The sequence below is a fragment of the Serinus canaria genome, chromosome 17 (assembly GCF_022539315.1).
Source record: "Serinus canaria isolate serCan28SL12 chromosome 17, serCan2020, whole genome shotgun sequence".
Classification (NCBI taxonomy): domain Eukaryota; kingdom Metazoa; phylum Chordata; class Aves; order Passeriformes; family Fringillidae; genus Serinus; species Serinus canaria.
Genome location: NC_066330.1, coordinates 8,798,952 through 8,826,346, shown reverse-complemented (window position 1 = coordinate 8,826,346; position 27,395 = coordinate 8,798,952). Strand labels below are relative to the sequence as shown.

Genomic DNA, 27,395 nt, shown 5'->3' with positions numbered 1-27,395 from the left:
TTGAGCAGCACAATATAAAAAATGACATTGAGTTATTAGAGAGGGTTCAGAGGAACAAGGGAAGGGTCTGGAGGGGCTGTGAGGAGCAGCTGAGGGCTCTGGGATTGTTCAGCTGGAGCAGAGTGAGGGCAGAGCTCCCCGGGGCTGCAGCTCCTCCCGAGGGGCAGCTCCCATCTCTGCTCTGGGACAGGGACAGGAGCCAGGGCATGGCTGGGGCTGGGCCAGGGCAGCTCAGGCTGGAGCTCAGGGCAAGGTTCTTCCCCCAGAGGGTGCTGGCACTGCCCAGGCTCCCCAGGGAATGGGCACGGCCCCGAGGCTGCCAGAGCTCCAGGAGCCTTTGGACAGCGCTGCCAGGGATGCCCAGGGTGGCACCCAAGGCTGGGCAGCTCTCAGAGCCTTTGGGACACCCAGGATCCATGGAAACCCCCCCTGACCTCCCCATGGCATGGCTCTATCCCTTCCTGGCACTGAGAGGCAAAGCCAGGTGCCCAGGATTGCTTTCCACCAGCTGGGAATGTTTTATTGTCTTGGAAAGAGAAACCTTGAAACCTTCCAGCAGGAGGAGGATTTCTCCCACCGTGCTACTGGATACAGGATAGAGCTCAAAAAATAATTCCTGGCACTGTGGGGAGACAATGTGAAATATTGTTTTAGTTTAGGAAACCCTGACTTTCCAGTCAGGATGGCTAATTCATGGATTTAGGTTTTCTTCTTCTTTGTAAGCATTCCAGGGTGGGTTATAGGTGATGTCCTGGTGTTTTCCAACCCGTGTGTGTCCATAAAGGTGGGAGATCCAGGGGTCCTCTTCACTGCTCCACAGTTTTTTGTTCTGGAGGTGGATTGAAAATGAGGTGGAATGGAGATACAGCAAAATATTGGCTGCAGTGTCAGACATGAGGGAATCCAGAGGATTCTGAGGCACTGGAACAGAAGATGTGGAACAGACGAATATAGAGGAATTAAAGAACACAGAAGAATATAGAGGAATTAGAGAAAATAGAATAATGTAAAGGAATTAGAGAAAATAGAAGAATATAGAGGAATTAGAGAACACAGAAGAATATAGAGTAGTTGGAGAAAATAGAATAATGTAAAGGAATTATAGAAAATAGAAGAATACAGAGGAATTCTCTGCTTGGGGTTCCTCAGGCTGGCTGCTTCCAGCTAAAGGAACAGGGAGTTGAGGGAGGGTGGGCTCAGGAGTCTGGAGCTCACTGGACTTGGTGGAAACAGAAGCAGGGCTGGTGAAACTGGGTCTGATCAGGTGGAAAATTTCCAATCAGGGAGTGAAACTCCAGCCTGTCAAAACTGTTGGGTTTCCTGGGGTTTGTGAAAAGAAAAAAAAAATTAAAAAGCCTGAAAAGTGGTTTACTGGGGGAGGGAGGAAATGTCCTGTCATCTCCAGGGGTTAAAAATAACACTGAATTTTCACTTTCTAGCAGCTTCAGTTAATTCAAGTGAACTTGCAATGAATAAAAGAAAACAAGAAAGAGGCAGCTCATCCACAGAGGTGAAACCTTTCATTTCTGGGCTGACTCAAAGTGACTCATTTTCCTTTTTTTTTACTCTAATGTAGGGAAAGTTTTCTGTTTGACACATGCTTTCTCTCCAGCAATTCCCTTTAACCCTGAGAGCTCCCCCACATCCCAAATCCATCCTTTCCTCAGTCTGGGCTGCTCAGGGAAGTGATGAATCACTAACAAATGTTTTCCCCTGCTCAAAGGCAGAGGGAGGAATGAAGAGCAGATTTTTTTTTTTTTTTTTTTTTTTTTTCAAGGCAGAGACATCTCTGCTGTTCAAACAAGACTTGTCAGCTCTGGCTGGGGCTCTCCCAAATCCACCCAATTCCCTGCAGACGCAGTGGGATGGGGGAGCATGTCCGACCTGGGCTCTTCTCAGCTTCACTTGTGATAAACAATCCTCAAAACCTGCAGTTTTGAGGGGGAAAAATAGATTTTCCTCTGGGTTCTACTGCATTAAAAAAAAAAAAAAACAAACCACTGGGAAATTCTTTAGGTTAGTGAAGAAACAGAGAGAAAGGAAGATTGGTTTGGGCTGGGAAATCAATATTGCTGGTGGAATGCTGTGATGCAGCCTTTGAAGCAGAAAATACAGGAAAGGGCACGAGCCAGGCCTTGGATAGGAAGTTTTTTAGGGGGCACATGAGGATTTTGAACCCTGGAGAGGAGAAAGGGATGGAGGAGTCCATATCCAGCAAGGGGCTTTTGCACAAAGGTTGGCCCATGCCCTCCGTGGGATCTCATCTGTGCTGGAAGTTGCTGGAAGCTTCTCCAGCCCCATCCCTGCTCATCCTCCCCCAGGTTTCCATCTGTGGAGCCTGCCCAGCCCAGGACCAGCCCAGGGAGCTCCAGAGGGTTCAGCCCCTGCTGGGGCTTGGCAAAGTGGTGCCTCCAGCACCATTTTTGGGGTTTGGCAGCTTCTCTGCACAGGAATGAAAGCCTGGTTGATGTTTGTTTATTTGCCCAGAGGCTCCTGAGCTCTGGTTCCAGCACTGTGGGCACAACCTGAGCTGGTGAAAGGAGTTTACAAGAGGAAATCTTTTGGCTGGGGCTCTGAGTGCCTCCCACACCAGGGAAGCAGCAGCTCCGGGCTTGGAGCAGCTCCTCAGGGGATCTGAAAGCTCCCAGGCACCCAGAGATAATTTGGGTGTAAAAATACCAGTGGTGGGGGAGAGGTGGGAGGTGATGAGCTCTGTCAGAGGAGCTTGGAGGAGCATTTGGGAGTTGAGTCGAGGTTGAAACCGCAACAATTCGATCGTTTGTACAGAAAGCTGGCAGCCGCCGGCCTGGAGTGAATCACTAATGTGCACATGTTTTGCCTGGGGTGAAAATCTGAGCTCTGTTTGGCTGTGAAATGGCAGCTTGTTAGGCTGGGAAACACTCATTTTTAATTTATTTTTTATTCTTGGAAGCTGTGTTGAAGGGAGCAGGAGGAGAAGGCCGGGGCTGGTGCTGCTGCCCTGCTCTGCTGCCCTGCCTCTTTCTTGTTTTCTTTTATTCATTGCTCTGCCCCAGGCTGTGCTGGTGTCTGGGTTTGCAAAGCCAGGTGTCTGCTAAGGAAGGAGGAGCCTCCTCTGAAATGGAAAATGTAAACCCCCCCCTCTGAATTATAATTTGGAAACTAAGAGGCTTTCAGGCAGAGATATGGGAGCAGGAATAACAGTTCTTTAATAGGGAAGAAAATAAAAATAAAATAAACAATGCAGTAAATCATAACAACCCACTGCCAGAGTGAGAACAGGCCCTGCCCCCTGTGTGTCAGGGTGGTGGCACAGTCCCATCCCAGGGGGGCTCAGGGTGGTGGCACAGTCCCATCCCAGGGGGGCTCAGGGTGGTGGCACAGTCCCATCCCAGGGGGGCTCAGGGTGGTGGCACAGTCCCATCCCAGGGGGGCTCAGGGTGGTGGCACAGTCCCATCCCAGGGGGGCTCAGGGTGGTGGCACAGTCCCATCCCAGGGGAGCTCAGCCCTCCTGCAGTGCCAGCTGTGGTTCTGCTGGAGCAGGGATCCTGCACAAGGGGGGAGTTTTCCTCTGCAGCTCCAGGGCTGCTGGAGATGGGCCTGCTCTCCCTCTGGGAATGCAGGGCAGCAGAAAGCTGCTCCTCTGGGAATGCAGGGGGCAAAGGCTGCTGGGCTGTTCCCAGGGCAGATTGGATCCAGGTAGGAATGCTTGGCTCCTCCCCTGGGCGGAGCATCTCCCCATGGGATGGTGGAATTTGATCAGCCCTGCAGGGACACTCCCTGGCCATGGACAGCAGAGATCTCCTGGAGGGAGGGTTGGCTGTGGGAGAGATAAAGAAAACTGCCCAATGGACAGCAGAGAATTGCCCCACCCTGAGCCTGCCCTGGCCCAGCCTGAGCCATTCCCTCTCCTCCTGTCCCTGTTCCCTGGAGCACAGCCCGACCCCCCCTGGCTGTCCCCTCCTGTCAGGAGCTGTGCAGAGCCACAAGGGCCCCCTGAGCCTCCTCTGCTCCAGGCTCAGCCCCTTCCCAGCTCCCTCAGCCCCTCCTAGGGCTCCAGACCCTTCCCCAGCTCTGTTCCCTTCCCTGGGCACTCAGAGCTTCCATTCTCCTCCTCTTGAGCTTTCTGATGTTTTGTAGAGCCTCAAACTCCTCCTGAGGCGGGCTGGGTGTGTTTGTACAGTCTGAGCTGCGTGTTGAGGATCAGGACAAGGAGCTGTAACCCTGCTGCCCATCAGCTGTGGGAAGGGAGGCAGCTGGAAGGGTTTGATTTAACTGCCAGCTCCCCTTTGTTCACCAAAAACCAGCAGGATCAGCAAAACCAACACCAGAAACTACAAAAGGTAGAGGTGAGTGAGGCAGAAAGATTTCTTACAGCAGGAAATGCAGTGTCAGGGTTCTGGAATGAAGCTACAAATTGATGGGAAATTACTTTTGGGATACCCTGGTCCCCCCCTTCTCCACTCCAAGCTGATCTCCGTGAGTGTTTCTCCATTGTCTCAGAGAAGTTATTTTAAAGCCTGGCAGAGGCTCAGTCTGGGCTGTTATTTCAGCAGCATTAAAAGTGTCCTGAGTGAGCAGGGAAATGCTGGGTGTTATCTGCTGCTGCAGACACATGTCTGGGAGAGATTACAGCCTGAGAAAATCCAAATAAATACATCCAGGGAGCCCGTCCTGGGATTTCCTCTCATTTCAGCAAATGCAGATGGGCTGCACCCCAAAACCCTCATGCTCTGCTCCTTCTTCTGGGGCTGAGTGGGCTCCTGTGGCACGGTGTGTCAGAGGAGGCTGGGAGACTGCAGATAACCTGACACCCCTGGGGATGTGTGAGGCAGGCATGAATCAGTGCTGGAAGGCAGCCAGGGAGGGTGGCACCTGTGCCAGGAGCCATCTGTCACCTGAGAGCAGACACACCTTGGCTCAGCATCACTGCTCCTCCCGTTTGCCTGGCCTCAACACACAGCTCAGGCTGTACAAACACACCCAGCCTGCCTCAGGAGGGGTTTGAGGCTCCACAAAACATCAGAGAGCTCAAGAGGAGGAGAATGGAAGCTCTGAGTGCCCAGGGAATCCTTGCAGGAATATCCTCCAGAGCTTCCCAGGACAGGAGGGACTTGAGCTCCACTCCTGATAATACAAACTTTGCCTTTGGGTCAGCAAATCCTCGGCCTGCAGGGAGCTGGGAGGAACCAGCAGGAAAGATTCACTCTGTTGTCACTCTGATTTTTAAAGTTTTTTTAAGCCTTCTGGTGTTTACATTTGTGTAGCGAACTTTTTTATACACTTTATGTAAATAACTGATTGTTTTGCATTCTTTTATGGAGGAGGAGAAATTTGATGGTCATTGGAGAGGTGGCACTGTCATCCTCCAATCCACTGTCACTTTTGGAAATCTATAAATGTTGGAGTCAGAAATTAAATATTCTCCTTTTACCCTTGAGAGAGCTGCATGTCCATGTTGTATTATTTTGTGCCCTATAGTGACACTCTGTCCCTTCTCCTCTCCCTCTCCTCATCCTCTCCTCTCCTCTCTCCCACTCCCACTCCCACTGTCAGAGCCAGGCTGGGGGCTGGAGGCACCTCCTGGTGGTCCTGACCTTGGAATCTTTCAAATCCAGACAATTCTCAGGAGTTTGGGGGTGTTTGCACCCCAACATCCACGTGCTCTCCAGGAGGAGAGGGAACAGCCTCAGGTTGGGCCAGGGGAGGCTCAGGTTGGACATCAGCAGGGATTTCCCCATGGAAAACATTGCCAAACAATCAGCAGGGACTGCTCAGGGAGGTTTGGATTCCCCATCCCTGGAGGTGTCCCAGTGTCTTGGTTTGGAAAGACAGGTGCCTGTAAGGAAGGCAGGAGCCTGAAATGGAGAATGCAAACCCTCCCCACCCCTCTGAACTGCTATGAATTTTAAATTAAGGGGCTCTCAGGCAAAAAATGTGGGAGCAGGAAATAACAGTTCTTTAATAGGGAAAAAAAAAGGATAAAATAAACAATGCAATACACTAGAACAACACTGACAGAGTCAGAACTCAACCTGACACCCTGTTGGTCAGGGTGTTGGTAGCAGTCCAGTTGGAAAAGTGGCTGCAGTCCTCCTGAGGTGACAGGTGTGGTTCTGTTGGAGCAGGAGGGTCCTGTAGAGAAAGGGTGTATTCTTCCTCTGCAGATCCGTGGAATTAGAAGCAGCTGCTGTTCCTCTGTGGAATCCAGTGGGAAGCCGTGCTGGTGTGTCAGAATCTCCAGATTATATCTGGGTAGCAATGCTTGGCTCCTCCCTCTGGGCTCACATCTCACAGTGGGATGTTATAGTTCTTATCAGCCATGCAGTGACATTCAATAGCTCGTTATCAGCAGATGTCCCCTGCCAGGGAGGAGAGATTGTGATCACCCAGGGAGAGATAAAGGGAATTGCCCACCTGGCACCAGACACCTGCCATCCAGATGGTAACAGGACACATCCTGCCTTGCAATCTGGCACACCCAGGAAGGGCTGGAGGTGGCACTGAGTGCTCTGGGCTGGGGACAAGGTGGGGATGGGGCACAGCTCAGACTCGGTGGTCCTGGAAGTCTTTTCCAACCTAAATGATTCTGGGATTCAGGGATCAGAATGAGAGGATGCTGAAAATCAGGGCTACAAACCCTGGCTGGGTGTTTTGCCAGCCTGGGGGGGTGTCCAACCCACCCAGAGCAGCCTTTTGGGATCATCCCTTCACAGCTCTGGTGTTTATTTCTGTTTGTCTTCCAAGCCTCTAAACCACGGGGTTGTGTTTTATGAAACCACAGAGAGGGAGGCTCTTGGAAAGCTGGTGCTGGGAACAAGTCCCTGGAGTGGGAGAGACTGGAGAATTTGCTGTTAATTACTTTGACAATGGAGCAATAAAGAGAAGTTTATTTAGGAGCTACAGCAAGGGCCAATGTTTATGGCACTCGTCCCCACTCAGTGTCACACAAGTTTTATTGGGATTTTTTTATTTCTTGTTTTTAAAGGAATCCCACAGAATCCACTGGATAGGCACTGTGCACCAATTCCAATGGTGACTCCCTGTAATCCAGTAATTAATTTAATTGCTGTGAGGCCAACTTGAACAGGTTGAGGAGCAGTTGTGTGGGGATTTAAATGAAAACCATGCAAAAATGCCCCTCTGGCTAAAGCTTTTAAGCCCTGAATGTGGATAAAACATCATTTCCGTGGTGCTTTAGTTGAGACAATTGAAGGTTTGAGCTCAGCCCAGGAGCTCTCAGTGCTCCAGGAGGGGCAGGAGGTGAATGCACAGAGCAGGGGAAGGAGGATCTGGAGGGGAAATGACAACAGGGGATGGAAGATGCACCAAGGTGTGAGTGTGGCCTGGGGGGTGAGGGCTGGGCACGGCTGGGGTGACACCAGAGCACCTCCCCAGGGACCAGGAGCTCTGGGTGGGGTTAGCCCTCAGGGTTGCCAGGAAGGGGATGGGTGAGGAACTCTGAGGGGTTGGATGAGGTGACCTTTAAAGGTCCCTTCCCTGTGCACTCTCGACTCATCTGGGAAAAGTTGAAAAAAGCTTCTTTTTTCATTTCCTATTAAAAAACCCCAAATCAAGCGAGGCCCCCAAACCCTGCAGAGCAGCTGGTCCTTGTGGGCTCCCCCCAGCCCTTCCCTCCTTCAGAGGGGTCTCCTTGCTCAGCTTCCAGGATATCATTTGGTGCCTGTCCCAAACCCTTGCCTTGGCCCCACAAGGGCAGCACAGAACCTCCCAGACCTGTCCCCCTCATTAATGGGATGAGATTTCTCTGCTGGCTCACGGCTTGGAGAGCTGGATTTGCCCTGAGCAGGATAAAGCTGAAGGCTGAGCTGCCCCTTGCACACTCCTGTGCCCACCCTGTGGCTTCAGCAGCTCTGACACTCTTCCCTGCTCCCAAAGCTCCTTCCTTTCCTGCCACTTGCCCTACTTTTCCCAGCTTATCCTTACTGGGGTCATCCCTCCCTGCAGCAGCCCTTCCTGCTGCCCAGCCTTTGTCCCCAGAAGCCCCATCCCCTCCCCGCAGAGGCCCCCGTGCTGGGCAGGCACGAAGGAGGGGCAGCACAGCTGCAGCTGTGGGCAATGAGCTCCAGGAGGACCTGGGCTCCCTTTTCCTGCCCAGACAATGCGTGCAGCCGAGCTCTTTCTTCCCAGAAGGTTTCTCTCCCCTGGAATTCGCTGTGCTCTCCGTGGGTGGGTGCCTGCATTCACTCTTCCATAATGGGCCTGGTGTCCTCCCTGGGAAATGCCCTTGTTCCTTTTCTTCCTGCCTTGGCTCTGGCCCCTCTGCACTGGCAGCCATGGGGTCAGACCCAAATTATCCCTGCTCTCCGGAGCACGGAGCAGGAGGAGGAGGTTCCAATCCTCTTGCATAACCAGCCCTGGGAGCTGGGAGTGCTGCAGCTCAAAGCTCACCTCAGGTGCCTTCTGGAGTACCCTTGGAAAGGGATGCTTGGATGGGGAGGGAAATGGGAGCAGCAGGGAGTGGATGTGGCACTGGCAGTTGTTGGATTTGTTGGCAATGCCCTGACAAAGGCAGGAATGATGAACCTGACTCCATGTTCTCAGAAGGCTGATTTATTACTTTATGATACTATATTATATTAAAGAATATAATACTTTATAATACTATAATATATTAAATATATTTGTAATATAGTACTATATTAAAGAATACTGTACTAAAGAATACAGAAAGGACACTGACAGAATGCTAAAAAGATAATAATGAAAACTCCTGACTCTCTCCAGTGCCCTGACCCAGCTTGGCCCTGGTTGGCCAAAGAGTGCAAACAACTCCCAGCAGAATGCAATGGAACAATCCCCTGTGGGTGAACAATCTCCAAACACATTCCACATCAGCACAGCACAGGAGAAGCAAATGAGATCAGAATTGTTTTCCTTTTCTCTGAGGCTTCTCAGCTTCCCAGGAGAGAAACCCTGGGTGAAGGAACTTTTCAGAGAATGTGAATGCCAGAAGAGAGAATTATGTGTCTCTCTGTTCAGAGAATGTGAATGGCACAGGCAGTGCTGGCTGCTGTGGGCACAGTCATGAGAAATTCTGGGATGGAGGGAGAAGCAGGAAAAGCTGCCTGCAAAAAACTTCATGTCAAGTGTGGTGGCAGCTCTCTGGTCATAGAGAGAGGAAAGCTAGATAAGCTGCACCAAGGAAAATTCAGGTTGGATATTAGGAAGGAGTTTTTCACAGAAAGAGTGATGAAGTTCTGGAATGGCTGCCCAGGGAGGTGTGGAGTCCCCATCCCTGGGTGTGTTTAACAAAGCCTGGATGTGGCACTGGGTGCCAGGGTTGCATTGAGGTGTTGGGGTTAAGCTGGATTCAATGATCTTGAAGGTCTCTTCCAACCCAGGGATTCTGGGATCCTATTTTCCCAGAATCGGCCTGGGAAGCTTCAGGGAGCTGGAGATAAACACTGACAGCCAAAAATGAAAAACAGCCTGCAGGTGGTGCTTTTCTAATAGCTGTTTTCCTGCTATTCTCATAAGGTTGTTTACAAATGGTGTCTTGTTAATTAGCCAGCCAGGTGAAATCTATTAATTAAATGACCAATCAGGCCCACCTGGAGCAAACAAAGCTCTAAAAGAAGAGAGGATGACCTAAATGGGGCTCTTATGCTAATTAGCCTTCTGAATGCCTCGGGAGTCTGTGTCATTCATGACTCAGTGACAGTCAAGGTGTCCTTGAGCTTGTCCAGCCAACATGCAGAGCCACCAGGGAGTTCCAAACAAGTGGGAAGTTGCCTTTTTTTTTTCCAGAGAAAGTAAAGCACAGCCTTGAAATAAGGGTCTCCTCAAGCCAGGTCTTATAAGCTTTTGGAGATCTATTTCACACCCAAGCTAGCTCAGCTACCTTAGGAAGGCATAAAATCAGCAGGATGGCTTCTGTGGTAGTGCTGGAAACAAAAAGGTTTTAATAAAAGGCTAAAGAGTTTAACAAAACTCTTTATAGAGAAAAACCCAGCCAGGTGCAAGAGGTTCTTGCTCTTGGTAAAACACCTCACAAAAGCAATTAGTTTCTTTGTTCTCTTCTTTTTCTAGTTAATTGCTCAGGTGGGACTTTTTGGCTCTTTTCCAATTGGCTATCCTTAAATTTGAGGTGAAATCCCCCAGGTCCTATGAGGTGTCTTTACCTTGTTGAGGAGAGAAACTTCTGGGCTCTTTTCCTTTTTGAGGAGAAAAAGGATGGTTTTGTCACTCTGTCAACAGGGGCCCATTCCTACACAGCCTCCAAGAGTTCCCCCAGCTGTGGGCTGCCAGGGAGCTGGAGCAGCACTGGGGTGTCAGGGGGGCTGTGCTGGTGTGGATGCCTGTTTGGTGCTGCTGTGAGGCCCAGCATGGAGCCCTGGTTCTCCATCCCTAATGCAGGGAACCCTCCTGGTTCAGTCTGGAGCTGTGATGTCCCAGCCTCGCTGACGCAGAGCTTGGAGTGATCCTAAGCAGAGTCCTGGCAGGACATTTCCATCAGGCACTCAGCAGCTGGAGGGAGGAAAGGCCCATTATGTCATGGGCTCCATTCCCCAGCCAGGGCTGTCCCCTGGACTTGTCCCCAGGGCTTGGCCAGCCCTGTTATTTCAGGTTCCAGCCAGTGCCACATCCAGGGGAAATGACTCAGCCTGACAGACCCTGCTAGGAGCTCTCCAAGGCCCCAGTTTTTGGCTGTTTGGTACAATTTTCCTTCATTTCCCTCTTTCGGGGAGAAAGTAAAGCTCAGTGGGAGTTTCACACATTGAAACGAGCCAAAGGAGAACATGGGTGGTCACTTTTCTGTGTCTGCAGCTGGGGGTGCCCCTCAGGGAACACCTTGGGATGGGATGGGATGGGATGGGATGGGATGGGATGGGATGGGATGGGATGGGATGGGATGGGATGGTGGAGAGTCACTATTGAAACCCATCTGATTCCTGAGAGCACCAGTGGGCCTTAAGGACCCCAGCCAGCCTGACCTGGGACCCCCAGCTCATCCCAGCAGTCCCATTTAAGCTCAGCCCTGTGCCCTCAGCCCTGGCCTGAGCTCTGGTGGGGGTCTTTGCCTCCTGGATGGGCTATGGACCTTCCCTGGATGGAATTCCTCTCCTTGTCCTTTTGCTCTCTGTCCCATCTCTGCCCTTGGATGGACTCTACACCTCGCTGCAGCCTGGCTTCTACACCAGCTTCTGCCTGTGCTTCCCTTTCCCACTGACTGTGCTCCAGGAGGGATCTGCACCTGGTCCCTGATTGCCTGGGGCTGCCTGGGCAGCATCTCCCCAGGGGCTGGCACTGCCTGGGCTGCTCCCCCTTGGAATCTGTGCCTGTCCTGGGGTGCCCCAGCAGCTGCTCCCTCCCTGACTGCCCCTGTGTGAGCCTGGCACTGGGATGCCTGGGAAGATCCCTGAGCTGCTTTTAGGAGCAAGTTGGATCTGAACTCCAGCAATCTCCTTCCCAGTGCAGGAACAGCTGTTCTGGAGGTGTTTGGGCAGAGGTTGAATAGCAGAGGAGTTGGGTTGGGGTGCTGGATGTGCTCTGTGGGCAGTGGGAAGGACAAGGGGGGCCCAAGGTGAGCACAGCTGGGATGTGAGCTCTGGTTTGGGGTCCAGAATGCTCAGCAGGGGTAAGAAAGAGTGTTTATGGGCAGAGCTGCTCCCTGATGGCCTCTGGAAGAAGGGAAGCCTGGCTATGGAGATAAATCAACTTGGTCCTGGGAATGCTGAAAACTCCACAGAAAGTGGGAATTTTGTAAAGGAAACTGAGAAATCCTGTAGCAGAGGAACAGCCTGGGTTGTTCCTGCCTCTGGCTGCTGCACTCAGCAGCCTGACATGCCCTGCCAGGAAGGTGTGACCCTGCACTCTGGGCTGGTGACAGCCCCTGCAGCTGGGAATCCCTTCCCAGGAAATCCTTGGGAAGCAGCCTGTCTGCTCCCAGAGCTCAAGGCAAAGGGAGGAAATCACCCTGCTTGGAAATGTCCAGCAAATCCATGGTGTTCTTGCAGTAACCACAAACCCAGCTGTGCCAGGAGGGAGAGGTGGCCCTTGGCAACCCTGGGGAGAGGCAGCAAGGAAAGACTTTGGTGTTGGCTGAGCCCTGAATGCAGCCCTGAACCACCTCATTGTGCAACTCCTGCCCCAGAACTGTGGGACAGTGAGCTGCAGAGAGTGCAGGGACCTCCTCTTGGAATCCTGTTACAGTTTGGGTTGGAAGGGACCTTAAAAACCATCCCATCCCAGCCCTGCCATGGCAGGGACACCTCCCACTGCCTCAGACTGCTCCATCCAGCCTGGCCTTGGGCACTGCCAGGGATCCAGGGGCAGCCCCAGCTGCTCTGGGCACCCTGTGCCAGTGTTCAACTGTAAAAAAACTGTAAAAAAACTTCATACCTATAAATCTAAATTGATCTTCTAGTTTAAAACCACTCCCCCTTTATCCCCTGCCATCAGAGCCTGAGCAGGGAGTGGTGCCCAGCCCAGGGAATATTCCCTGTGTGTTCATTCCAGGGCTGTTCTGATGCCTCAGGTTCGGCTTTTCTATGTTTCACGTTCTGTGCTGCTTTAGTCTGTGGGTCTGGGTTCCCATCAGGGGATGGGGAGCTCTGTGCACAGAGCAGGGAGACAAAACAATTCCTGCTCCAGCTGGGCACCAAGGACAAATGATCCAAATCTCAGCCCAGGAGCACAAACCCCGTGGGCTGGAGAGAGAAAAACAAGCAGGGTGGGAGTGCCTGGGCTAAAGCTGGGCTGGGACAATGAACTGCAAGGTGGGAATGGAGCAGAGCTGATCCCAGGGAGAGACCCCGTGCCCGGCCGGGCATTTTGGGGCCATTTTGGGTCATCTTGGGTGCAGCCCTGGCTGGGCTCTGGTGCTGCCCAAGGTGGATCCATGGAGGCCTTTAATAAATCCCTGCTTTATTCTTTAGCTCTGTCCAGCCCCTGCTCTAGGGCAGCCTGCACAAGGCATCACCCAGAGCTGCAGCAGCTGTGGGAATCACATCCCTGGCAGGACCCAGTGAGCTCTCAGTGCCTGTGTTCTCCAGGGCCCTGGTGGGGGCTGCAGCCCCTGGAGATGGAATTGTGCAGGTCCTGGCACATCCATTGATGCCAGCAGTGAGGGAATCACTCCCAAAAATGCTTGGGGCTGAGAGGGACAAACATTCCTGATATTTTCCCCTCTGTGAGCTCTTTGCTCTTGGATTATTTCCCATGCTGATAAACTCTGCTGGCTCTGCCTTTGGGGGTTTTGGCTGGCCAGGGCTCCCAGGGGCTCAACCCTGCACCCTCTGGCTTGGTCCCAGATTTTTTTTGTGTTCCTGCTGCCAAAAGCTGCTGCACCTTCATTTTGCAGAGCTTCAGAAGTTGCCTGGAATCCCGTGGACACTGTGCCCAAGTGGGGACCTGTGGAAATCCCAACTCCCCACAAACAGCCTCATCTCCTCCATTCCTTCCCCTCTTTCCCATCCCAGGGCTCTTTCCCATGCAGAATCTTCCAAGGAGGTGGTGTCAGGAGTGACACAGAGTGTCTGAAGCAGACCAAAGCTGTTTTCTGCTTGATTGATTTGTTATTTTGCCTCTCTGGCTGTGGATATCTCCTGGCAGGTCGCAGCGTGCCCGGGGCTGTTTGTCTGCCCTCAGATCAATCTCACACCTCATCCACAGCGGGAATGCCAGGGAGTGAAGGGGCTGGATGCTTCCCAAGCCATAGCAGATGCTCATGCAGATGGTGCTGGCACAATTCCTACTGACAAATCATGGAGTGGGATAGTCCAGACCCTCCCAGGAAAGGGTCTGTGGGGTCTGGGGTGATCCTGCAGGGCTGGGCCAGGGCTGTTGAGGTGAGCCTGCCCCTTGTCCCCAATCCTTGCTGCTGGCAGGGTTGTTGCCACACTGGAGGGATCTGGTTTTAGGTGTCCGAGGTTTGTAAGACTTTTTGCTAGTGAAGAGGAAGAAGAAACCTTGAGCTTTAACACATTTTTCCTCAGGTATTTCCGTAGCTCAAAGATTCTTCTGTTAAAGGTGAACTTGGGAAGAGAAGGTCTGTTCACCAGGGGAGGGAAAAGCTTCTCAAGGTGATGCCAAACAGCCCAGGGCAGGGGCTCTCCCCTGTTCAAACCATCTCCAAAGTTCACAGCACATTCTGGGAGTGGATCCTTTCCTTCCTGCGATGCCCACTGGAATTCCTGACCCTGTGATAGGGCTGAACCCTGCTTTGGGCAGGGAGGGGTGTCCCCACCCTCTGGTCAGGACATGCTGAGGGACACAGCGACTTCCTCCCACTCCTTGGGTCCCATTCTTTATTTAGAGCATCAGCAGGGAAATTTGGGAAAGGATGAGCAGGATTCCTGTACCCAGCTGCTCCAGGACTTGTGGTTTGGGGCATTTGTGTCCCAGGCTCTGCTTTACAGCCCCGAGCATCCCAGCTCTGTGGTTGTGAAGGTACCACCACAGCTGGGGAAGGAATGGCCCTTCCTATCCTTGGGACAGTGGCCTCCAAACTCATGTGGTGATTCAAAAAGCTCACCAGGCTGTTTGTGAAGTTGTCTGAATGGTTTTGGTGGTCTGAGTCTGCTGAATTTGTGCACTGAATTTGAATTTTCCCAGGTTGACACTCTTCTTCCTGCAGGCTTGGTCTGTTGTCCAATTTGCCTGGTTTTCTCTCGCTGGAGATTAAACAGAGCAGAGCCCTGTAGTGGAGGCTTCTGAGCCTACTGAGCATCTCTCTCTTCTCCCCCAATGCAGATGAGGTGAACCTGCTGGACAAAATCACTCTCCATGCCCAGGACCTCAGCAATGTTTCCTTTGGCTACGACCACAGCAAGTGCAGGACCCTGGAGATCGGGCAGTATGCAACCCTCAACATCCCCACCAGGGAGGCCTTTGGGGACAGGTAACCTCCCTTCAGGGGCTGGGAAAGGGGTGCTGGGGCTCAAAAACCATCTAAGGCCTGGCTGCTGGTTTGAGGAGCTCCTTGGAGAGCCCATTCCATGGTGACATGGAGATAACTCAGCCACTTTGTGCTCTGAGCTCAGGGCTTCCTTTATTTCTTACATTTTGGAACATTTGGAACAGTTTGACCTGTCCCCAGCAGTGCCCCAGGCTAGGTTGGATGGGGTTTGGAGCAGCCTGGGCAGTGGAAGGTGTCCCTGCCATAGCAGGGGTGGGATGAGATGAGCTTGAAGGTTTCCTCCAACCCAAACTGTTCTGGGGTTCTTTGATGGTTCTTGGCTGGGTGCAGGAGGGACACCTTGGCATGGCCCCATCACGCCTTGCTGAGGTTGTGTGGGCAGTGCTAATTTAGGCCTGGCTGCTTCTCTTTGAACCTCTCAACTGGAACAATTGTTGGCTCTTTTCTCCCTTTAGTTTTCCTTCTCACTCGTTCGTTTGTGCCGTGACTTCAATTTTTTTATCCTACGAGCTCAGCTGCTGGTGACACAGCAGCAGCTGCACAGTGGCACGTGTCCCCTCTTCCCACCAGGTTTGCAGATGAGCTGAGTGTGCTGCTGAAGCTCAGGTACTCCCTGAAGGAGGACACCAGCCTGGTGACCATCCTCAGCCACCGCAGCCATGTGCTCTTCCAGATCAGGGTTAACCCCTACGGCCTGGTCTTTGTCACCACGAGGAGAAGACTCTACGAGTAAGTCCCAGCCCAGGTGCTCTTTTCCTGCCTTTCCTTCCTTCCTTTTCTCCTCCCAAGGCCCAGGGTCAGGCTTTCCCTCTCTGGTGGGCTGTGGGCAGTGCTGAGCTCACCTCAGCAGAAGGAAGGTGATGTCCCTCAGACCTGGTGCAGCTTGTCTCTGCCAACTCCACTCTGCCAAAATGATGCAGCTCTGGGAAACAAAGCACAGAACAAAAAGGTTCAGATGCCTGGAGATCAGTCAAGACCCAAACCCCAGTCATTTCTCAGCTGCCTCAAGTGGTTGTAGACATCCACAAATCCATAGGTATTGGAATATAAATCCCAATATTGCAGAGTGGAGCGTGCCTGGGCTCGTCCGGCCTTGGTGCACTGAACCAAAGGTTTCAGCTGTGGTTTTTCACCTCAGAGACACCCTTGGCTGGCTGGGAGTTAGGCACTCAGAATGAGTCCAAGCAAAGTAGAAACTCAGTTTAGCTCTGGTGGAAAAGGTTCAGGTGATGGTGAAGAGAAAAGAGCGGGTTCTGCCGGAGGGTTAAATCCAGAGTTTGTTCCAGGGTGACAGAGCTCTGAATCTCGGTAACAGCTCCAACAGAATCCAGACCACATGGTTCCAGTGCCTTTTAAACCCACAGGGAGGGAGGAGGGAGAGGAGAGGTGAGCCACCCACCAGGTGGGAGGGGGAGGGTCTCAGGGGACAGTGACACCTGGACAGGCCAATGACCCCAGGTCTGAGAAGCATCTTTGGAACTGCTGCCAATCACACGATGCCCTTGCTGGAATGTGGAACTTGACAGACAGCAGTCAGGAAGAGGGCAAGGGGGCAGGGGGAAGGGAAGGAAGAAGTTGGCACAATATCCTATCCCTATATCCGGAGGGACAGGATATAGCTTCACACCACAACACATGGGAAACAAGTGATGGTGTTGTAACAATTCTCAGATGGTTCCTCGTGTCTGTACTGGGGATGGACACCTGAGGGACCCCGGAGCTGCTAAGGGGTGAAGCCTGGATCAGGTGTGAGGTGAAGTTGTTGTGCCTGCTCCCTTCCCCTCAGGTTCCCAGTGTCCTTCCTGGGCGATGGGCACTGGCACCGAGTGGCTCTCAGCATCTCCCTGGAGAGGCTGGAGCTGCACGTGGACTGTCGGCTGGTGGACAGAGTCAGCTGGTCCAACCATTTTGGGATGGGAGTGAACACTGAGGGGCTGATCATCATTGGAGGCCTCATCGAGTCCTTCGAGATCCCCTTCAAGGTGAGAGCTGGGCAGGGTCTGCTCCACCTGCGTGAATGAGGTGCAAGTTCCCTCTGATGGAATCCATTTCCATCACCTTCTCTTCCCAAAACTACATTTATTTTCATGTTTGGGCAGGATGAACTTAGGAAAGGCTTGGAGTTGTGCAGAGGGCTTGGGTTTGGGTCAGGGCAGCACAAGGGCAGCAGTCAGGTCACCTCTGGGCTCGATTTTCACTCCTCCTCTGGTGCTGGCCATGACTTGGACCATGAGGAGAAGTCTCTGTGCAGTCAGCATGGAAAGATCTGGTTGGGGAAGTGTGTCCAATGGCTTCAAACTTCCAAAGGGTGGGGTTACATGGGATATTGGGAATTAGGAACTGTTCCCTGGCAGGATGGGCAGGCCCTGGCACAGGGTGCCCAGAGCAGCTGGGGCTGGCAGTGCCCAAGGCCAGGCTGGAGCAGCCTGGGACATTTTGCATGCAACTCCTGAAGCTGCAGAGGGAATGTTCACTGCCCAGACCATCCCATAAAGAAATCCCTGGCTGTGAGAAGCTGGAGATGACCCCTCCTGCAGGCCCTTCCAGACCTTTCCCTCTCCTCTGGAAGAAGCAGGAGCACAAACTCTGGTTTCTGTCTCTTCCAGGGCGCTCTCCAACAGCTCACCTTCGTGATGGGGGACCCAGCAGCAGCTGCTGAGCAGTGCCACGGCTACAACTCAACCTGCCCTGGCTCCTTCAGCCTCCACAGGGCCCCCTGGGAGCTCCCAACAGCCTGGCCACAGGTGTGGCTGGGGACAGCTGGCACATTTAGGGACTGCTGGGCCAAGCCTTTCTGGTGTCACACGATTCCAAGGAAAGGCCCAACCCAGGGTGTTGTCTGGAATTGCTGGGACCTCCAGTTTGGGATGGGGTAGGAGGAGGTGGGAGCGGTTCTTTTCCATCCCTTCAGGTCACAGATGGGCTTGGTGCCAAGGAGAGTGAGTTAAAGGGAGAGTTTGGGATCCAGGGAAAGCTTGGGGCTGGCTGTGACTGGATGTGCTCCTGTGGGTGGCACGGGAAAGCTTTGAGTAATGCCGCAGCTGGAGCTGAGCTTCTGAGAGGAGGGGAAAGCTGTCCCTGGGAATTGGACACCACTTTGGAATTCCTGCCCCCTCCCAGCAGCATTGCACCCTTTGGTACATCATCCTTCCTGAGGCTGTCCCTCTGTCCTGCCAGCATTGCTGGAAAATGGAAGTTTGGGGGACTTTGCTTTCGTTGCGGCACTCAACAAATTTTCAACAACCGTATCTGTGTCAAAAAGCCCAGATCACATCGTAAATCCCCAAAATGTGAAGCAGCCAGGCTTTCCTCAGGAGCTGGAGCTGGCCCAGGGAAATTCCTCACATCTTGGGCCAGCTACCTTCATAGGAAGTGCTTCATAGGAGCCTGGAAAAAGCTGGAGCGAGGCAAGTGCTGGATGTCAGCGCCTGGCAGGAGCCTCCCCGTGGTGTGTAACCCATGTCTGTGGGCTGGGGAGGAGCTGGGACAGGGCAGTGCCAAGGGAGGGGATATGGGGCACTGCCCTGGCTGGCTCCTGCCCGGGGATTCCTTTGGGATGCTGGAGCCAGGCAGGGAACAGGGAGTGGTGGCAGCTGGGACAGCCCTGCCGTGGCTGCTGCACTCCCAGCAGGGCTGTGTTGGTGATTTGGAGAGGAGGGATGGTGGGCAAGCCCTGCTGGTGAGGGATTGAGGAGCAGGCTGAGTGTGACACAGAGCTGCTCACCTCCTGCTCGGGGGGACAGAGGAGTGGCTGGGGTAACCCCGAGGGGCCAGTGCAGCCCTGGTCATCCCAAAATGAAACCTCTGTTGTCCCAAGCTCTGGAGGCCTGGAGCTCTTCCATGAATGGCTCTGGGGTCTCACCCAGAAAGCAGAAATTTCACTTTAAGCATCAGTAAATTGCCTGCAGGTGGGACCCCCCAGTTCCCATCCCTTGCTGGCCCTTGTGTTTGCAGGGACCCCAATCGTTGGAAGGAATGATGGATCTGACTCCATGTTCTCAGAAGGCTAATTTATTATTTTATGGTACTCTATTATAATAAAGAATACTATACTAAATTACACTAAAGAATACAGAAAGGATACTGACAGAAGGCTAAACAGATAATAATGAAAACTCCTGACTCTTTCCAGAGCTCCAACAAAGCTTGGCCCTGATGGGACATTAAGTCAAAACCATTCACACCAGAAACCAATGAAACAATCACTTGTTGGTAAACAATGTTTAAACCCATTCCAAAACAGCAAAACACAAGAAAAGCAAATCAAATAATTATCGTTTTAATTTTTCTCTAAAGCTTCTCAGCTTCCCAGGAAAAAATCCTGGGCAAAAAAGATTTGTCAAAAAATATCAGAGTAACAGGCCCCCCCTCAGGACTGAAGAGCTTCCAAATCAACAGAAACTGCAAAAACCCACCCAAACTCTTGAGAGGTTTGATCAGAAGCCATTCCCTGCTGTTGCTGGGAAGGATTGGCTCCCACTGAGCATTCCCTGGATGTTTCCTGGGCCGGCAGAGGCAGCTCCCCAGTCCTGGAGCCAGCAATAAACACGTGCTGGAGGCAGTGCTGTCCTTGGGCAGTGATGTTCTTCCTCTTCTCTCTCTCCAACTCTGCAGGTGCCAAAGGAAACCAATGAAATCCAGGATTCATCTACTCAGGTATGGCTCCTGCACTGTCCTTCCTGTGTCCCTGTGCTGTCACCCCCAGGCTGTCTTGGGGACAGGAGTGGCTGTAACAAGCAATAAGGCAAAGCCAAAATACCCAGACAATGCCACTAATTATGACTTCCTTGGCTGATATGCTATTTTCTTTACTGCAAGCTCTCTCTCTAATGGTTTGAACGTTCCTTGCCGTGTCCCAGAGCTGGTGGAGGTCATGGTGAGGGCTCAGGTGACCTTCCTGAGCATTTGCACAGAGCCAGGGGCTGGTGCTGGGGCAGGGAATGAGGTGGGTCAGGCCAATGCCTGCCCAGGGGATTTGTGGATCTGCCTGGGAGCTGAGCCAGGCTGGATTAGCCTGCAGGGAAGGAGGTGAGGTCAGCAGGATTTGGGATAAAGCAGGATGCCCACTGCTCCTGCCCACAGTGGGATGTGCTGCCTGCCTGGGGAGGCACCCCAGGCCCTCCCTGCTGTCACTGGGGAGCTGAGAAGGGCTGCAGCTCTCTGTGGGAGGGGGTGGTTGTGCCTCTGGGGCCCTCCTTTGTGTGGCTTCCTGGGATCTGGTGCTGGGAGAGAGGGGTGGCTGCCCCCAGTCCCCTGGAGCTCCTGGTGCTGAGCTCCTTGCTGGAGCTCTGTCCCCAGCTGGAGCCTGGAGCGTGTCCCCAGCTCTTGTGGGTGTGCTGGGGACATGAGAGAGTGCTCTGACTGAGGCTGGCCTTGTGTTCCTGCTATATTTGGGGTTTTTAGCCAAGATTTGTTGTTGGAGTCCACGCAAACACATCCTGAGGGGAAAACCCGACAGCAAATGCAAATTGAGATTTGTGTGTGTGTGCCTGAGCAGTTGGAGTTCATTCCCCTCACCCTCCTGGTGCCTGTTAACTCTTTGGGGACAGTCTCTCCTCTCTCAGCTGGCTTCTACTGCCTGGCTACACCTGGATAATTCCAAACTGGAAGTGGCCAAGTGGCCTTTGCAGCCAGGTCCATCCCTCTGCTCTGGGCTCAGCAGCTCAGGGGATGAGCTGTGGGTTTGTAATGAACTGAGGTGCCAGAATCACAAAATGTCCTTTCCTGGGCACTTCTGGAAGGTGGGCTCTGTCATCCTGCTGGGCTCTGTCATCCTGCTGGATGCTCTCTGGGGTGTGATGCCCACCTGTGGGCTCTTCCAGACCCTGGCAAGACATTGCCATAACAAGGAAAGTGGTGAAATTCATAGGTCTGCAGGGGAAAGCGAACAATATTCTGGATTTGGGACAAGTTTATTTTTCAAGCACTTAATAAGGAGCAGAGAAGCTTTGGAATCTTTGGCATTGAGATTTATTAGGAATAAAAAAGGAGTTTGGGAGTAATGAGGAGCAGCCCAGCTCTGCTGCAGGCACAGGCCACAGCTCTGCTTTCTAGTTCCTTTGTTCATTTAGAAGTAAATTAGTACATTGGTGGATTCCTTAATTGTTAATTAGAGCTAAATAATTGTGGAGGCTCAGGGTGATGGCAGAGGAAGACATAATGGGGGGAGGCAATAGATGAGTTTGTCACTGGCAGCGATACCTGAATTGCAGCCCACTCCTTTTGGCAGGTTTTATTTTTTTTGAGGTATAAATTGCCATTTCTGAGCAATCTTTGGGATGTGGATGGTGCTGAGCCACTTCTGCTGCAGTTTGTTTTCTCAGACTGCCTGTCCTAAACGTGAGCAGGAGGGTTCCTGAACTGAATGGCTTTTCCAAGGCTGCTTAACCTGGGATCCTAAAGCCATTCACCAAACAGTCAAAGCTGAAATCCCACAGAGACAAAACTTCACTGGTTTAATTCTCTGGGCAGTCCAGACTAGCTGGGAAATACCTGCTTGATTTAAAAATGCTGTGAAAGCTCTGTGGAAATGCTTGGTTGGGTTGTGGCACTTCTGTTCTCTCGTGCTTGGGTTTGCCAGTGAGCACAGCTGGCATGGGAATCACTCCTTCAGGCTCACTCAGTCCTAAAATTCCATCCTTCCTGTCCAGTCAGAGCAGCCTGCAGCCTGTGGAAATCAGGACTTGCACATATTCCTGGTGCAGGGCTTCAAAACCCATTCCAAAAGGCTTGGGCTTGGCCTATCCTCACTAACAAAGACAAGCCCTCATGGGCCATGTCCCAGGGCTGCAGCCCCTGCCCAGGACTGAGGGCACAGCAGAGGGGCTGTGCTGAGCTCCAGGAGGGGTTTAAATCCCCTCCAGAGCCCTGCTGTGGCTGCTGCAGCTCCTCAGGTACAGCTGGCACCTGACCTGCTGCTGGCCACAGCCCAGGGCATTTCCTGGCACTTACTCCTCCTTGAAATCAGTCCAACCTTGATTTCTGATTTGTTTTTTTTTCTATGATGCAGCCTCTTCTAGGGGCTTGATGCTAGAAAGTGCTGGAAAAAATAGCTTAAAATTTTCTATCTCTGATCTTGAGCTGGAGTGAGTCACATTGTACCTTTGGCTGTTGGATGGAAAAGGTTCCTGTTAACAAAAAAAAAAAAATTCTGTTTCCTGGGAGAAGACCCTGAGCTTTGAACTCTGTTTTACTCAACCTGACCCAGCTAAAAATTAGGGCAGAATGTTATGCTGGTTGTCTGGGCTGCTGAAAACAGGGATGCTCCAAGCTGGGCTTTAACCCCTATGCCACTGAGGAGTTTTTGGAGTGTGGCTCCAGCTGAAAAGCCTTCCAGAGATCCAGCAGCACTGTTATCTTTGTCAATAAAACACTCCTAGGCTCCTCAGGCAAGATACCAAGTTAGAAACCCTTTCCAAAACCATGGCATTAATTGCATATCTGTGGTTTCTTTATTAATGAGCCCCATATCAGTTGTTCTGTTATTTTGCTTGGGCTCAGCTTGAGGGAAGAGGTCTGTAATTACTCAAAGCTTCCCATTTGCCTTTTTTATGCCTTTCTTTTTTTAAATTCCATATTGGCACAACACAAAGCCTTTTCCCAGTCAGTCCCCTGGAGCTTCCCCAGCTCTCTGAGCCAAACTGAGAATTCAGCGCTCATCCTGGGGAGAGCCTGAGGTTTTAATGCTTTTGGGGTGGAATTCTGGGGCTGGGATTGAGAAACCTCTGCTCCCTGTCCCCTCTGGAATGGGAAGTATTTCCTTGTCATTTGGTTATGTCATCTGGATTTTCTAAGTTGGACAGAACTGGGCTTCTCCAGCTCTTCCCAGGTGGTTGCTGTGGTTGTGTCAGTGCCACGTGGCAGGTGACAGTGGGGACCCCACATGTGGCTGGGGCAGACACTTCTCCTGCCTTTATTTTCCTTCTTTAATCCAATTTTTTGCAAATCACAGACCCTGCCTTGCTTGCCACGTGCCAATTCCTTCTTTTTTCCCTTCTGTCATCCTTAATGGCTGCTTTCAATCTGGGCTCCTTCCCCACTTCCCAGCTGGAATTTCTGGGAGCTCAGACCCACATGCCTCGCTCGACTCTCACGCTGTTGGACAGCTTCAGAGCTGTTCCCAGTTTGTCCCTCTCAGCTGGTTCTCCTCTAAATTTGGCCAGTTTGGAGGAGCAAGGATGGATTCTGTTGATTTTGGCTTTTAGTTGTGTTTACACAAACCAATATAATTCAGCCTTGTGCCTCAGTAATTTTTCCTTAGAGCCCCTTTTCCCCTGAGCCTTGCCAGATGGGAGTTTCCAGAGTGGACCTTTCCCATGTCAAGTGTTGAAGTTGAATTAAAACCCCCTTTTCTTCACTCTGTGGGAATTCTTGGCTCCCAGTGCCAGCTGCCAGGCCTGGATGTGGCTTCCCACTGGGATTCCCAGGCTGGCACATCCTGTGGGGCTGCTCTGCACCAGCATCACCTCTTGGGAACCTGAGCACTTCAGCTCCTGCAGCTCCTCTCAGTTCGTGGCTAATTAGATTTGGGAATTCTCACCGCACTTTTCCTCTCCTGCTGGTTGAGTTGCAAGGAAATCTGAGCAACCTGGCCCATGGAAGGTGTCCTTGCCCTTGCCAGGGGTGGAGTGAGATGGGATTTGAGGTCTTGTCCAACCCAAACCATTCCCTGACATCTGCCAGCTGTTATCCCCAGGTAGCTGTCCTTTGAAAAGCTGTTTTTTAAATTCCTGGCTGTTGTTGCCCCTGGGGTTCATCTGCCAGCCCCATGGAGCAGAGAGGTGCTGCTGTCTTCCATTCATTTTTCACTTCAAGGTGTACAAAGGGAGGCCCCAGGTTGCTGTAGCTGAAACTTTCCAGTCCTGGGGATTGCAAAATGTGTTTTAAGGAAATTACCACTTTGGATCAAAACTAGAAAAATTGGTTGGAGGGAGAAATACAGATCAAGTATTACATTGATTTTTTTTTCCACCATTAAAGGTGTGTTTTAAGACCTGCTTTTAATCAGAAACTCCCCAAAGCACAAAAATGTAACATCAAAACTGCGCTGCTTCACGGTGTAATTTCTGAAAGAAAAATTCTTTATTTCAACTCTTTTTCTCAGCTCCCCACTTCAGGTGTTTACAAAAGAATCTCCTCAAACCTAAAAGCTGAACATTTAAAAGTGAAAATTTCCCTTTTGGGATGGGAAGAGCTTGGAAATCTCCAATGTGATGGCAGCAGAGTCCAAGCTTCAGCAGCTCCTGCTGCCTTTGGAGCCCCTCTGCCTCCAGTGCTCACCCCAAATGGGGCTTGGCCTGTTGGGTTCTCACCTGAAGGATCATCCCTTCTGCCTGGGAAATCATTGTTTTTCCTGCTTGCTGCTCCTGCACATCCCCCTTGGTGCTCCCAAGGCAATGGAGCAGAACAGAATGGTGTCAGAGTTGAGATGGAGACAATACAAAGCAACACTCCATTTTCAGAAGGCTCCAAACTGTTTTTATTCTAGCCTGCATGCTTTTTATACATTCTTACAAACTCATCAGTTTGCACTTTACTCACTGCTCAGGAAAGACAAACAGAGTGCTCATTGGAACAGGCAGTTGCAGGTTTCTCTGATTTATCCTTCCTTCTTTCTTGGTTTCTGTGTCAATGACCTTGATAGGAAATTCTTCCAGGGGTGAACGTGGATCCTCTGATCAAACCTCTCTCTGGCTCTCAGAAGTCCCTGTCAAACCTCTTGCCCATAATGGGAGCCAGGTGAAGGGCTCAGCCCATGGAATGTGGGAAGAAGGATGGGAAGGACCCTCCAGGTCCTCCCTCCCAGCCCTGCAAGGCAAGCGTGGGGCTGCATCTCCCTCTAGTGACTTCTCTCAGCTGGTTCCTCGAGCAGCTCCTCCGCCAGGAGCCACCAGGCAGGGCTGGTGCCACCAGCTCCAGGTGCCACACACTGTCCATGTCCCCATGGAGGCAAAGGGGAGCACAGAGCCGGCTCCAGGCAGGGCTGGTGCCACCAGCTCCAGGTGCCATGTGCTGTCCCGGTCCCCATGAGCCTGGTGGCAGCCCCGAGCAGGCTCCAGGCAGGGCTGGTGGCCATGGGGGCTGCTGGAAATGCTGCAGCTGCTCCAGGAGAGCAGCTCCAGGACCTCCACACCCACCAGCCCAGCCTGAGGTGCTTTCAGTGGTTCTGGGTGGGATTTTGAAATGCAGGAGCTCTGAAGTTTCATTCCTTTTCCAGTCAGTGTTTGGGTGCTGGGTGTGGATATTTCTCCCAGCGTTGCAGTTTTTCCCCATCCAAGGGCAGTGCCTGGGCTTGCTGGAGGTTGTAGGGCTGACAGAGCCCTTGGGACCTGCAGGGACCATTCAAGGTGACAGCTGAGGTCAGAGAGAGCCCTGTGCAAGTCACTGCCTTAAATTAAATGGCTGGAAGCATCCAGGAGGCTCCTCGTGCCCTTGTGCTGTCTCCCCCTCCCAGCCCTCGGAGGTTTGCAGCTGCTGCAGTGGGAAGTTGTGTGGTGGGGGCTCCAAGCTCCCCTCTGACCTGCTGGCACCACTCCCCCAGGAGAGCACCAGGAGCCTTGGGATGTGCAGGAACAGCAGAATCCAGAGGCTGAGGGGACACACTGATCCCTGCTGTCACTTTATACATCTGCTGGAACTCCTTAGTGATTGCTCTCCAGACTGGATTTCTGTCGTTGGGCTGTGGGCTCAGGGGAGAGCTCAGAGCCCCTGCCAGGGCCTGGAGGGGCTCCAGGAGAGCTGGAGAGGGACTGGGGACAAGGGATGGAGGGACAGGACACAGGGAATGGCTTCCACTGCCAGAGGGCAGGGCTGGATGGGAGATTGGGAATTAGGAATTGTTCCCTGGCAGGGTGGGCAGGCCCTGGCACAGGGTGCCCAGGTGTCCCTGGTGGAAGGTGAGATTTGGTTTGCAGGTGGGTGCAGTGTCCTGCTCGTTCTGGATGAACTGTCCCAGAATTTGAGGGCTCCTGCCTGGTGCTCACAAGCTGTGCCCTGCATTGTTCCCCCAGCAGCATTCCTGCATGTGGGAAATGAGGAGTTGTAGAATCATTAAGGTTGGAAATGACCTCCAAGGCCATTGAGTCCAGCCTGTGACTGATCCCCACCTTGTCACCCAGAGCAGAGCACTGAGTGCCACATCCCCTCATTCCATGGACATTCCCAGTGGTGACTCCACCACCTCCCTGGGCAGCCCATTGAGCAGGAAAGGGGGAAGAAATAAGTGAACCCTTCAAACTTCATTTTTTCCCTTCTCCTTTTTCAGGACTCCAGACTCACCAGTTCAGATTTGGCCCCGGGGCCACCTTGGCCGTGGGAGGACACCCAGGGACACCTCAGCCTCCAGCCTGGTGGGAGTGCCCTGGCTTCCCTCCCTGCTCACGAGATGCCATCAGCTGAGGAGGAGGAGGAGGAGGAGGAGGGCAGCTTTTCCATCGAGGATGAAGGCTTTGAGCTGCTGAACTCCACCTACAATAAAATCACCAGCCCTGACAGGCCAGAGCTCAGGAGAGCCTCAGGTGAGTCCACGATTTTCCTCCTTTTCTCCATCACAATCCCTGGGAATCTGACAGCGCTTCCTCCACCCAGGAGCCTCCATCAAGCCCCCCCGAGCAGCCAAGAAGGAGCATGGCCCAGAGCCCCGGGAGGAGAACATCACCACGGAGAAGCTGTTGGGGGCCACGGGCAAAGCCCGCCCGGAGCCCTTCCCCAAGGAGGCCCCCCCTGCTCATCGGGGGGCTGCTCCCAAAGGAAACCTCCCCAAAGGTCCCCTCAGGGCTGGGCTGGGTGGCCAGGAGCCTCCTCTTGGATTGTGGGTGGCCCCCCAGGGCTGTGTGAAGCCGGGACCACCAGGGCTGCCGGGACCTCCGGGGCTGCCGGTGAGTGCAGGAGGAGAGGGAGGAGAGGGAGGGCTGGGAGGTGGGGAAGGGCTGCTGACAGAGGGGAGATGCACAGGGAAGGTTCCCCAGGGTGGGGAACCTTCCCCAGGGTGGGAAATGTTCCCCAGGATGGGGAACCTCCTCCAAGATGGGGAAACTTCCCCAGGATGAGAAACTTCCCCAGGGTGGGAAAACTTCCCCAGGGTGGAAAATCTTCTTCAGGATGGGGAAACTTCCCCAGGATGAGAAACTTCTCCAGGATGAGTAACCTTGTCCAGGGTGGGAAATGTTCTGCCTGTGCAGGCACAGTGCGGCGTGCATTGACCTTGTGAAAAGGTTTTTGATATTCAGTGAAGTTTTGAGAAACTTCACTGCAAACTGGAGAGAAGATGATTGCCTTGTCCTCCTTGCTCTAGAGGTGGTCTCAAATCATTTAGTCACACTGTGGGTTTTTATTTCACACTGGTCCAGCCCAGAATTAGGCTGAGGGGATCAGAGGGCACCAAGCCATCTCCTCCAGTCCCCACACAAACCTCTGCACCCACCCATGGACCCAGCTGGCTTCGTTGGTTTTGGTTTCTTCACCCCCAGATTGATGCCAGGTTCAAAGCAGAGCACTGAATTTATCTTGTAATAAGTTCTGACTGTTTTTCAA

At 52.5% G+C, this 27,395-nt stretch overlaps 1 protein-coding gene across 1 annotated transcript in view; it reads left to right on the top strand.

Moving 5' to 3' along the window:
* The window catches only part of LOC108962489 (collagen alpha-1(I) chain-like), an 83,726-nt gene that overhangs the window by 18,320 nt on the left and 38,011 nt on the right, over positions 1-27,395 (top strand). The window contains exons 2-8 of the mRNA XM_050981143.1: positions 14,699-14,846; positions 15,435-15,593; positions 16,651-16,846; positions 17,471-17,608; positions 19,479-19,520; positions 26,128-26,380; positions 26,451-26,740. Coding sequence (XP_050837100.1) covers positions 14,699-14,846; positions 15,435-15,593; positions 16,651-16,846; positions 17,471-17,608; positions 19,479-19,520; positions 26,128-26,380; positions 26,451-26,740 — 1,226 coding nt within the window. The remainder of the gene's footprint in view (positions 1-14,698; positions 14,847-15,434; positions 15,594-16,650; positions 16,847-17,470; positions 17,609-19,478; positions 19,521-26,127; positions 26,381-26,450; positions 26,741-27,395) is intronic.